Source organism: Bufo gargarizans, chromosome 1 (assembly GCF_014858855.1).
Source record: "Bufo gargarizans isolate SCDJY-AF-19 chromosome 1, ASM1485885v1, whole genome shotgun sequence".
Lineage (NCBI taxonomy): Eukaryota > Metazoa > Chordata > Amphibia > Anura > Bufonidae > Bufo > Bufo gargarizans.
Window position 1 is genome coordinate 40,380,341 of NC_058080.1, and position 12,799 is coordinate 40,393,139.

The 12,799-nt window shown below is 48.4% G+C and overlaps 1 protein-coding gene across 1 annotated transcript in view; it reads left to right on the top strand.

The window, feature by feature from the left end:
• Positions 1 to 381: 381 nt before the first annotated feature.
• Positions 382 to 12,799, top strand: part of ATOH8 (atonal bHLH transcription factor 8) — a 38,217-nt gene continuing 25,799 nt past the window's right edge. The window contains exon 1 of the mRNA XM_044277609.1: positions 382 to 1,148. Within this exon, the coding sequence (XP_044133544.1) occupies positions 600 to 1,148 (549 nt within the window). The 5' untranslated portion in view covers positions 382 to 599. The remainder of the gene's footprint in view (positions 1,149 to 12,799) is intronic.

A 12,799-nucleotide genomic window follows, 5' to 3' on the forward strand; every position in this document is an offset into this window, starting at 1 on the left:
AGGGGTGCCCATGTGCCCGGCAGTGAAAGGGTGCCCAGCAGTGAAGTGGTGCCCCTGTGTGCCCAGCAGTGAAGTGGTGCCCCTGTGTGCCCGGCAGTGAAGGGGTGCCCCTGTGTGCCCGGCAGTGAAGGGGTGCCCGTGTGTGCCCGGCAGTGAAGGGGTGCCCGTGTGTGCCCGGCAGTGAAGGGGTGCCCCTGTGTGCCCGGCAGTGAAGGGGTGCCCTGTGCCCGGCAGTGAAGGGGTGCCCTGTGCCCGGCAGTGAAGGGGTGCCCGTCTGTTCCCGGCAGTGAAGGGGTTCCCGGCAGTGAAGTGGTGCCCCCGTGTGCCCGGCAGTGAAGGGGTGCCCGTCTGTTCCCGGCAGTGAAGGGGTGCCCGGCAGTGAAGGGGTGCCCCCGTGTGCCCGGCAGTGAAGGGGTGCCTCGCAGAACAAAGGGGGGCTGGCAGCAGCTGGCGCACGGAGGCGCTTCCTGCCCCTTTAAGGCCGCGGCGCTGACTGATCTCAGTACAGGGGCTTCTGTGTAAGCTGAGGCTAAACAAACACAGATGGGGCCGGAGCTGCAGGGACATGGAGTGACACCGCCGCACAGCGCACGCCAGCCATGAGGAGCCTCCAGATCCTCCAGGACCCCCAGTGGAAGGCTCACTGCCTGAAGGACCTCCGGAGGCTGAAGAGGAAGAACCGGGAGCTCCTCCAGCAGGTCAATGGCTACCAAACTTTCAAAGTGGACTTGGGTGGCCATCTGCCCCATGTGAAGGGGGAGTCCCCGGCAGCCCAGGAGATGTCGGCTCCTTCTCTGATGGACAGGGGGGTGGTCGAGGATGCCCTGGACTTGAGCAGTGGGGGGCTGCCAGGGAAGAAGGGCTCAATGCCCCCTGCTGCTGCTGCTGCTGCTTCCCCCGCGGGGCTGGAACATGGGGAGCAGATGGTGCAGTCCAGGGTGCTGGTTTGTCACCGGCCCCCCGAGACCCCCTACTTGTCTCTGACCTACGACCACCACTCTCCAGAGCCCTGTGCATCTCCTAGGAAGAGACTGGGGGAGACCACGGAGATCAAAGCCATCCAGCAGACCAGGAGACTGCTGGCCAATGCCAGGGAGAGGACCAGGGTGCACACCATCAGCGCTGCCTTCGAGGCGCTCAGGAAGCAGGTATGGACCCCTCTGATAACAACCCCCTGCTCGTATGTCTGATGCCTCTTGTATTCTAGCCCGCAGAGCTTGCAATCTAATGCATGTCTAGCTGTAGTGCACCGACAGAGCTGACTCTCTAGTCTTGTGTTTGCATTAGCCTGCAGAGCTTACACTCCACCCTGGTGTAAGGGGTTAATGAATGGCGGCATAGATGCAGAGGTTTAACCCTCAAGATATCGGCCATGCTACATACATGTAGACCTGTGACCGGCGGTCAGTGGGTATCGGTGCCAGTTTAGGGTGGCATAGGTGTGTCATGCAGGTGGTGGTCATCCAGGCAGTATAATCATCTCCACCCAATGGGAGTCTGACCTGATGTCCATGATTCTGCATAGCTGCAATACCAGACATGGCCTGTGGTCAGGAGTGGCGCTGTTCCAAGCGGAGAGACGCAGACCTTTTTTTTTCTTCTTCTAATGCGGAATCACTGAACATCCCTGACAACTTCTGAATGATGGGAGTAGCTATAGAACAACATTTTAAGGCAGCACATGCACCCACTGTTGCCCCCATTGGTACACTGTATACAGTCCCCTCTCCTGACAGGTCTGTTTTAGTAACTACTGCCCCCCCCCCCCCCCCCATGTAATAATAATTCTTATTGACTCTATGCTGTGCCTTTCCTCTATTGCAGCTATGGTCCAGTTGGGTGTTACTCGGTGGCAGCACTGGTTACATCCATCTGGTCTTTCACTGCAGACGGCTAGCAATTCATTCATAACTTCTAGCAGGAGTAATAAAGGAACGGCACGACATAGAGCCATAGGAACAGATGCTAGAACTGTTATTATAGGAGGAATGCAGCAGACGTGTCAGGAGAGGGGACAGCTCCTCAGCTGTGTGCCCCACAGACCCCTGGCCCTATGCTGCTGCCTTAGGCCTCTTGCACACGAACGTATTTTCTTTCCGTGTCCGTTCCGTTTTTTTGGCGGACCGCGTGTGAACAAGCCCTTAGTGGTATGAGTTTTGTAGGCTGAATAAACACACGGATCCAGTGACGGGGGAGACCATGGTCCTGTGATATACATACTGATAGCGGGGACTGGGAAGGTCACAGGTCGTCTGTCATTGATCCCGGTGCCAGCGCTCCCTGTGACAAGCTGATGGCGAGCAGATGGTGCGGAGCTGTGACAGGCAGAATACCGCGTGACTTACTCGTCCAGCAGGTGACCGCCGATCCGTCCAAGTCATTATATCACCCACCAGTCCATTGATAGAAATGCTGGACGCCCTTAACCCATCCGTCCGTCTGCTTCACTCTCCCAACCCTGAAGGGTTAATTACCTGTGGTTCCCGGCCGCCCATCCTCCACCACAGCAGGAGCATGGGAAGACGGTTGTCAGGGTTGTCAGGCGGTTTGTACGTTGGGTTGTATCGTGTTGTTGTCATATCTGTTTCTGGGAAAGTTGGGTGACAGCCAATATGGCGTCTGTTACAGCTCCCACGGTGGTTGTCACCCAGCTTTCCTAGAGCCCTGGACACCCAGGTGATGCAGCGACGCCTCCCCGGATAGATTTGCAGCCACCCTGAGAAAGCTGAGTGACAACCCCTCGAAGGACTGCAGGTATCACTTTTGGGCCTGCCGGAGATCGCCACGTTTGAATGCGTGTCTGCCGGTCTCTTCGGAGCGTCTCTTCTTATGACTCTATGTTGTGCTGTCCCTCTATTATTCCTGCTAGAAGTTAGGAATGAATTGCCAGCAGTTTGCAGTGTAGGTCCAGCCGGATGTTATCAGTCGGGGGGGTGTTCATCCAATGAGTGCTGCCAGTGTCAGATCTTCAACTGGTAACACCCATCTGGACCTTCTTTGCAAACTGCTAGTGATTCATTCATAACTTCTAGCAGGAATAATAGAGGAATGGCACCTCATAGAGTCAGAAGAATAGATGCTCCAGAACTGTTACTACCAGTGTGGGACAGGAGTGAGTGCTCAGTGGGTGCACGCCCACCCTTTACAGGGTCTGTCTGCAGTGACGCCCGTCATGCAGAAGTTGTCAGGGAGGTTTCAGGCTCGGCCGGAGGGTACGCCAGCGGCGGCCAGCTTGTGTTTTTTATGGAATATCGGCACAGTTTGTTCTCGGAGAACACCGGGTATTTCAACATTGACGTCTGTGCAGAACGAGAAAACAACCTGATGTGGTCAGAAGTGGTCGGCGACCATAGATGATACATCACATGGACACTATGTCAATGTCCTTCCTCCCTGCTACTTGCATGGCCCCGTCACCTCGCCTGACATGTCTGTTGTAGTAAACACTTGTTTTCCCCATAGAATGGCAATTCTGGAGCGTCTTGGAGTTCTACATTTTTTGCCGTTCCTCTATTATTCCTCCTGGAAGTGTATGAATAGTTTGACACCTGGGTGTTACCAGTTGGACGCTGTCCAATCAGTGCTGGCAATGTAAAGCCTATGTAGAGACGCACCCCTCCCTTTCAAAATGCGAAGGACCGTGCCCGGTACCCCCCCCCCCCCCCCCCCCGGCAAACATCTTATTCCATAAGAAAGCCCACTTCCTTCTTGCAGCATCCCCAATGCTGGATGAAGGTGTATGACCCCCTTACATCTCAGCAACCTTCAGCGCTGTTGGGAAACTACAACTCTCAGTATGCACACATGCTCGGCTGTTCTTACAACTCCCATAGAAGTGAATGCTGGGAGTTGTAGGCTTCCAACACCTGGAGGTCCCACCCAGCAAACGTTAAAGGGGTTGTCCCATGCAAAATATTCCACATATTTTAAACCCTTAGCTGGCTCTGAAAACTTTTGTAATTGGATATAATTAAAAATGTAGTACAGCCACTGAGCTATTCAATAAAACGTATCTGTACAGCGCCACCTGCTGTTTGTTAGTTTTTTTTATCTCTATATATTTCTCTGTCCACCTCTGAGGTGGTTGTACATGCTCAGTTCTATCTGCAGAAAGGAAACAACCCCTGAGCTGACACTGAGATGGAAGCACATGCTCATTTCAATCCTTCAACTGGCACCGGCTGCAGCAGAAAGGACACGCCGTCTGAGAAAGGACATGCCCCTGAGCTGTGATAGGGAGAGCATGGACACGCCCCCCTTAGCTGCAGCAGAAAAGACACGCCGTCTGAGAAAGGACACGCCCCTGAGCTGTGATAGGGAGAGCATGGATACGCCCCTCTTAGCTGCAGCAGAAAGGTCATGCCATCTGAGAAAGGACACGCCCCTGAGCTGTGATAGGGAGAGCATAGACACGCCCCCTTAGCTGCAGCAGAAAGGACACGCCACCTGAGAAAGGACACACCCCTGAGCTGTGATAGGGAGAGCATGGACACGCCCCATTAGCTGCAGGCGAAAGGAAACGCCGCCTGAGAAAGGACACGCCCCTGAGCTGCCAGCTTGATATAAATCTAGCAGAGCAATGAATGGGAGAACCCCTTTAATATTAGATTGTTTTCTCTTGCTAAAGGGGCAGCTAATTTTTAACAGTACCCTAATATGTTCCTTGAAGAACCTAAGAAGTGGAGATATGTATAAGGTCGGAGAAGCCCCAGGATTGGGTAACCGAGATGTTGATCGGCAGTGTGGGGACCACCCCTCGTATGACATCCGTATGCCGTCATGGCGGTGTCTTCAACCCTGTAATGGCAGCTTTGTGGGTAGTCGCTCATCGCTGGGTGATGCCCAGTATTCCCACCTCTGGCACTTCAGCTGTTCTGAAACTACAACTCCCAGAATCCTCCTCTCACTTCTCTGGGGGTTACAAGAACAGCCAAATAGGTGTGCATGCTGGGAGTTGTAGTTTCACAGCAGCTGGAGTGCTGAAGGGCAGATCCCTTTCAGGTCTCTGGGCACCCTAAGTGTCAGTCTCTGGGGTAGTTGTCATGGTGGTCAGGGTGCCCGTGTTATTCTCATCAATAACCGGGACCATAACTCCTCCATAAATGTGTCTGCTCGGGGGGTTTCTCCCAGAGCTCTGCTATGTGAGGGCTGCTTGTTGGCGCTTTCCTCCATTGTTCATCTGTTCGCACAGGAACTCATTTTGGGATAAATAGAAGATTAGACTAAACAATGAGCTGACTTGTCATCTGGAACCTGTTACTGACCCCGCTCCGTCCCCTGTGATTTTATTATCAAAAATTAATGCCTTTCGCCTACGCAGAAATAATGTGCACGAGTGATGCGTAGGTAGGAATTTTACGGGCGCCGCTTATCCTCAATGCTATACCTGTAGTGATAAATGAATATTCTAGGTTTAGGTGGCACATTTTCATAAAAAAATATATTTTACATTTTTCAAACCAGCACCTGGATCTGAATACTTTTATCACTGCATGTAATTAAAATGTACTATAACCAATGAAATGGATGTATATAGCGCCACCTGCTGTTTGTTCTTTTCCTTACTTCTCTGTCCACCTGACTAAGGTGGTCGCACGCGCTCAGTTTAAATCTTCCACTGCCACCAGCTATAGGTTCTGTTACAGGGAAAGAGCTACAGCAGAAAAGACACACCCTCCGAGAAAGGACACGCCCCCTGAGCTGTCAGCCTGAAGAGAATCTAGCGGAGCAATTGGAGCAGTGAATGGGGAGATCTCTGGATCCATGTGAGGTACAGGGCTGGTCATAGCATTGTTAGAAAAAGTATCTTCAAAGTGGCCAAAGATAGTTCTCCATCGCCTCCGATATGGCTGCCTGTGTCTACAACTCCTAGTTAGAGTAGAAGCTCTGGAGTACAAACTTCTGCTCTAGTGGGTGAAACAGGGCGGAGGATGAGTATTTATGAACACGTCCCAACCAATGTAATAGTGAAAGGCGATGGAGTTCCTCCCAATTGGACAGAAGTCCTGACCAGGCAGGAGATGTTAAAGAAGTTCCAAAAAGTTTTAGTGACATATCAAAGGTGTTGATCTGTGGGGGTTCGAGTGCTGAGACCGCCGCCGATCACTAAAACGAGAGGCTAGGTGCACGCAGCTGAGGGCTATCTCTCCTCGATGCTGAGGACAGAACTGAAGACAGCTTCTTAGACTTTCTGTCTTCAGCACTTGGACCACCACCGATCAAACTTTTTGGAAAGTGTAGATATGTTTCATGAAGATAATCATGGGGGATATCCGCTCTATGACCCAGAACCATATGAGCGGCTTCAGTTCTGAAGGACTCAATCTGTCCTTGTATTACAAGAGCAGCCATTGATCTGAAATGTAATACTACATTTCCCCTGCGCGGGGTGCTGCAGGGGAAATGCTAGGCTGGCCGCAGCCTCCTATGTTTCCCCTGGATCCCGGTCAGACCAGCTGATCGCTCCGGTGGAGTTGATGGCTTCTTTAACTACCATGGAAGTTATCTTCTAGAGCTGTGATGGCTAACCTCCAGCTCTATGACTCCCAAGGTGGCTGTTTTCAGAACTCCATAGAAATGAATGGAGCATGCTGGGAGTGCCGGAGGTTAGCCGTCACTGTTTTAGGGCATCACCTCTATTGCTAGATTCATATATAGCTTCAGATTGCATCCTATGTAATTTAAAGGAACACTCCGGTCAAAACAAAAAACAAAACAAAACCACACTGTGAAGGCGGGGAATGACAAAGAGATATAAAAAAATAATAATTCTAAGAACACAGAGGAGAGAATCTCTGTGTTTCCACCACCTCAGGCACTAGACGTGTCAGTTTTGATCGGAGTGTTCCTTTAAAAATCCGTGCTTAAGTATAAGCTCCAGAGAACGGGAGAACAGCATTAAAGGGGTCATGTGAGAGGCGAACAGCAGCAGCGGGAGGTAGTCCCGTATTTCAGATCTTACATACCTAAGCTCACTTCCAAGTTGTAGCGGAATACTGAAATCCCATCTCAGGCAACTCTGCGGATTGTTGGCTGCGCGTTCTGTTTGGACGAGGAATCCATTCCGGCTCCAAGAAGGTTTTCTCCTTGTTTTATTGCAAAGCTATTCCAGACTGGTAGCCAAATTGTATATTTGATCGGTAAAGTGTCTAGATTCCGGATTCTGCTCTGACTACTAGTGGGGGCGAGGGCCCTATGATGTCCACATGCCCCAATAGGACACGGTTTTTTTTTTTTGGGGATAACAGTGATGGCCTATCTTAACGAGATTGTGACCCTACCTCCAAGTCCTCTAATTTTGCAGTGATGGCCTATCTATGAAGGCATCAATGTTATTTCCTAGACTTCTGATGGGTCTGACGTCCAGCAGTCCAGGGGGCATTAAAGGGGGTGTCTCACTTCAGCAAATGGCATTTATCATGTAGAGAAAGTTAATACAAGGCACTTACTAATGTATTGTGGCTGCATTCCTTTTCCATCACATTATACACTGTTCGTTTTCCATGGTTACGACCAACCTGTAATCCAGCAGCGGTGGTCGTGCTTGCAGACTATAGAAAAAACAACAGCCTATGTGCGCTCCCACAGTCCTGGCCACCAGAGAGGCCAGCACTTTCTCCTACAGTGTGCAAGTATGACCACCGCTGATGGATCACAAGGTGGTCATAACCATGGAAACGAGCAGTGTATAATGCGATGGAAAGGAAGCAATATGGACAATCACAATACATTAGTAAGTGCCTTGAAGTATCTTTCTCTACATAATAAATGCCATTTGCTGAAGTGAGACGACCCCTTTAAGGGGCCGGATGACCTCTCAATCACTGCCCAAAGCTGCTCTGTAGAAATGAACTTTTTCTTTTTGGCCAAGTGGTCATGGTAATGTCCCACCTTATCCATTTATGTTAGGCTCCATTCACACGTCCGTGGTGTATTGCGGATCCGCAATACACCCGTCCGTCACCCCCCATAGAACTGCCTATTCTTGTCCGCAATTGCGGACAAGAATAGGACATGTTCTATTTTTTTGCGGAGCCGTGGTCTGGAAGTTCGGGGCCGAAGCACCGAAGTTCGGGGCCGCGCTCCGGAAATGCAGATGCGGAAATCACATAGCGTTCTCTCCGCATCCATTCCTGCCCCATTGAGAATGAATGGGTCCGCACCCGTTCCCAATATTGTGGAACGGATGCGGATCCATTTGCGGACGTGTGAATGGACCCTTAGCCTAATGGAAGTGACTACATTTTAACATTGAAATCAATAGAGATGTACTCTTGGCTTGTAGACTTCGAAGGAGAAAGTTATGGCTGAAGTGGGGAAAATTGGGGGGCTGCTTGTAATCAACAATCTCCCCCAATAGGTGAGGGTCCCAAAGCTGACAGGTAATTACTGGAAATATCATAAATGCGTAAACAGGAAATACCCTTTTAAGGCCCATTTAGATGGGCGATTTTACCCCCAGTCCATACGACTAGTGTCGTACGTATGGGATATTGGCTATATCTCTCTCTTCAAGTGATAATCAGTGAATCGTGCCATTGAACACAATTATGCAAATGGGGTCAGATTTACGAAACTGAAAGAAATACTATGGGGGAGATTTATCAAACTGGTGTAAAGTAGAACTATGTTAGTTGCCCATAGCAACCAATCAGATTCCACCTTTCATTTTTCAATGGAGCTGTGATAAATGAAAGGTGGAATCTGATTGGTTGCTATGGGCAACTCAGCCAGTTCTACTTTACACCAGTTTGATAAATCTCTCCGTATATTTGTTGCCCATAACAACCAATCACAACACAGCTTTCATTTTGTATTCTGCTCTTGAAAAATTAAAGCTGATCTGTGATTGGTTGCTATGGGCAACAAAGGCAGTTTTCCTTTCAGGGTAAACAATCTGCACCATGATGCTGATGATCGGACTTTTTCAGTGTCGGTCTGAAGTCCCTTGGCCCCACCAGTGAAAATGATTCTGAGGGCTCACCCTCTGTGTATATAGGACCTTAAGGGCCCTGTTTTACTAGAGGCCCAATATTGTCAGAGCTTGGACCCACCAGAGGATCCTCTGGTAGGCCAGTGGGACCTCCAGAAAGACGCCCCCAACAGAAAAGAACTGCAACTGCAGCAACATCAGACCCCATTGGTGTAGACTTATCAAAACAGTCTAAATGAAAGCCTATCTTTGTTGTCCATAGCAACCAATCGCAGCGCAGCTTTCATTTTTGAAAAGCAGAATCCTAAATGAAAGCTGCTCTTTGATTGGTTGCTACGGACTGCAACAAAAGCCTTCTTATAAATCTCCCCCATATCTGTGTGTAATAAACCCCTAAAACATAATTCAGGCTATTGCCCCCAAGAGAAAAAAAAAACTGCAATTGCAGCGGCATCAGACCTCATTGGGGTAGATTTATGTAAACACTGTTAATGATCACCTATATTTGTTGCCTGTAGCAACCAGTCACAGCACAGCTTTCATTTTTAATGGGCAGAATCCCAAATGAAAGCTGTGATGTGTTTGGCTGATATGGGCCACAATGACAGGCCTTCTTTTAGCCAGTTTTTATAAACCTCCCCCATATCTGTATGTAATAAACCCCTAAAACATCAAGCAGAATGATGCCCCCAACAGCAAAAAGCTGCAACCGCGGCGACATCAGACCCCATTGGGGTATATGTATGAAAACAGTCTAAATGAAAGCCTATCTTTGTTGCCCATAGCAACCAATCACAGCACAGCTTTCATTGTTGAAGGGCAGTATCCCAATTGAAAGCTGCGCTGCGATTGGTTGTTATGGGGCCGCAACGACAAGCCTTCTTTTTAGCCAGTATTTATAAATCTCCCCCATAGCTGTGCCTAATAAACCCCCAAAACATCCAGCAGACCCCTGCGTTCACCTAGTTAAGGGTTAAGAAAAAACAAAGCTTGTGTAAAGGTGAATAAGTTATTGGATTTAACAAGTATGCATATGGCTCCCGGGGGAATAGAGCCGCCTCTCCAACAGGGGAAGAGGGGGGAATAAAAAAAAAAAATGCTCCTCTATTTATAATAAAGAAAAAAATACTTTTGAGAAGCCACTGACGTAATGAAGCCAGAAGTGGACATTTATATGAACCTTCTGGAAGACGTTTTTGGCGTCTCGCGCGGCTGAAACAGAGACAGTTGAGTTACACAGAGCGTTCCAATAGACTCATCGAGAGCGGGCCAGCTACCTCCCCGGTGGGACTTTAAAATACCTCAACTCCCCGAATAAAAATAAACTCAATGAATTAGAAGATATGGGAGTTCAGCAGCTTATTGTGGAACAAAGTCGACTCAGCTGTACGTGAGATAGCCCCCGGCCCAACTCTTAAAAAAAGCATTGTTTTTCCCGTCTGCTTGAAAAATTGATTTAGGAGGCTTTTTTGTTCCTTTTTTAGGAAAAAATCCACACGATTTGTTCTTTTTCTTTTTTTCTACATTCATCGGGACTACAAAAGGAAATCTCCGGGGGTATCTGTTAAAAGGATATTTATTCTAGAATCTAGAATGTAAAGCAGGTATTCTGACAAATAGACACCGTAGATATTAATGGGTAATGATAGTGGTGGTCTGGGGGTCCAGAATTATGGGGGTACTGATGTAGATGGAGAGAGGACTGCATGAAACCAAGACCATTTGTGAATTCCAGCAATGGTCAGAGTGGGTCTACCAGAGGATCCTCTGCCGGGCCTAGGCTTTGACATAGTGTAGGGTCTCAAAGGTTCAGGAGAAGAAAACAGCATTTGGAGGGGACTTCGGGACCTGGTTCTTAAAGAGGTTCTCCAAAATCGAGAACCAATGGTCAGCGGGCGAACATGGTGCAAAAGTAAAAAATGACATGTCAAAAGTGCTCCATGTCCAGTGTTGAAGTCCCATCTCCACCACTACCAGAAGTGTGACATGCTATCTACATGCACATCACCTCTGCCAATCGATGTGCAGGAACGCCGATCAGGAGAACGGAGGCCCACCCTTCACGTTTCAATGGAGCAGCAGACGTGGATGTATGTCCACTGCTCCAGTCAAGTCTACGAGACTGCCAGAGATGGTCAAGTACAAGTGGTTGGCTATCTCTGACAACCCCATGGAGTGGCAGCGATCGGACACTTATCTCTTATAACTTTATAAGTTGTAAAATGACAACCCCTTTAAGATGAACATGTACATATTCTGTATAGCAAAAAGTTGAATCATTCCATCTACTTGGCCCAAAGATCCCCCCTGCTCTCCTACTCCAGGGAGAGGTCACCATATGCACACACACACAGTAACACCTTTATGGTAGACAATGCTGAGGGGCCTCGTTCTCCATCCTTCTGACGCTGTAAGGGTATATCCACATGGGACGGATACGCTGCAGATTTTCTGCCAAGGAACTCAGATCTGCATTGTTCACAGTAGCAACAAAGTAAATGAGATTTTATAACATCTTATCCTCTCGCGGAGGAACAAATCCGCAGCCCGTCAGTTTACGTTGCGGTTGTTCATTGTAGACTTAACCTTTTGCCATGTGGATTTTGCAGCGGATTTCGCCACAAATACTGCAGAGAATCAGCGGTGGATATTTTGCTTCGCAAATTACTTCCTGCATGGACGTACCCTAAAGGTTTTGGTCAAGTGCCTACCACTACAGACTAGTAGAGAGGTATCATCTGTTGTTGGAAACAGTCATCAAGCATGTCTCCTCTAATAGATTAGCTTATGTGCTAGAAGTGTCACTTAAAAATAAGCTGATCACAAAGAGAGCCATTTAGTAATTTTTTAAGTTTTCATTTTTCTAAAAAGTTTTTAGCATAAAAAGAGTCACAAGACCACCTTTTTGAGACTTTTTAACTGCCCATGCAACAATATTTACTTGCACTGGCATCTTTCTGCTGTCCTCGCCACTTGGCAGTGGTGGGGCCGCAATATCAGCCCCAGCGAATGTACTAACATTTAGGCTAGCGCTACACTGCGACACACTTTTTATAATAATAGTCAATAGTGTCGCACTGTGACATGCTGCGACACGACAGTCCAAGTTTTGAGCGACAGTTGTGTCGCAGTCGCAGCATGTCCCATTGCGACACCATTGACTATCATTGCAGAAAATGTTGCACACTAACCTAACTCAGGCCTCGTTATAAATTAGGTACTTTATTCAGCAGCACAGGGGCTATCAAAGACCAGCGTAAAAAGCCGTTCTTTGATAAATGATCCCTCAAAGTGTCCCACTGATGAGACCATCAGAATCAGGTTTACTGTGCTGAGAAACCTGGCAGTAAGTGCTCAGTTTCCCTACAGTGCCACCACAGGAGAAATTAAGTATTACACAGGCCCATTCAAATCTGTGGGTTGCCTGTGTAATACAGGTCCTCCAGGGAGAGAGATGCTTTTCGACTATGGCCAGGATATATAGATCTGCAGTAGGGTGTATATGATAATGGTTTTTCTAAATCAGGAGGTCCAAAATGCCACCGAGTTAACACTCTTGACTGTTTGCATCTTTCCTTGTAGTCTGTGTTGCATTCATCTTGTCTTCCTTCTTCCATCATGAATATAGGGAACGGGGGAACACCCAGCATTTGGACCCCCATTGATCTGTTAGTTAGGAGATATATGTTACAGCTGGAGGGCATCACTATATGAGGAGGTTGGTTTGTTTCATCTTTTGTGACATCCGATGGGGGTGTGCCAATTTTGGTTTTGAAGATAGATGTCTACATTATTCCGCACGCCCATTAACACTGCAGTGTGCCTGGCATTATTACGTTAGCCATTCCTTCTTTAGCCTTGCTGAGC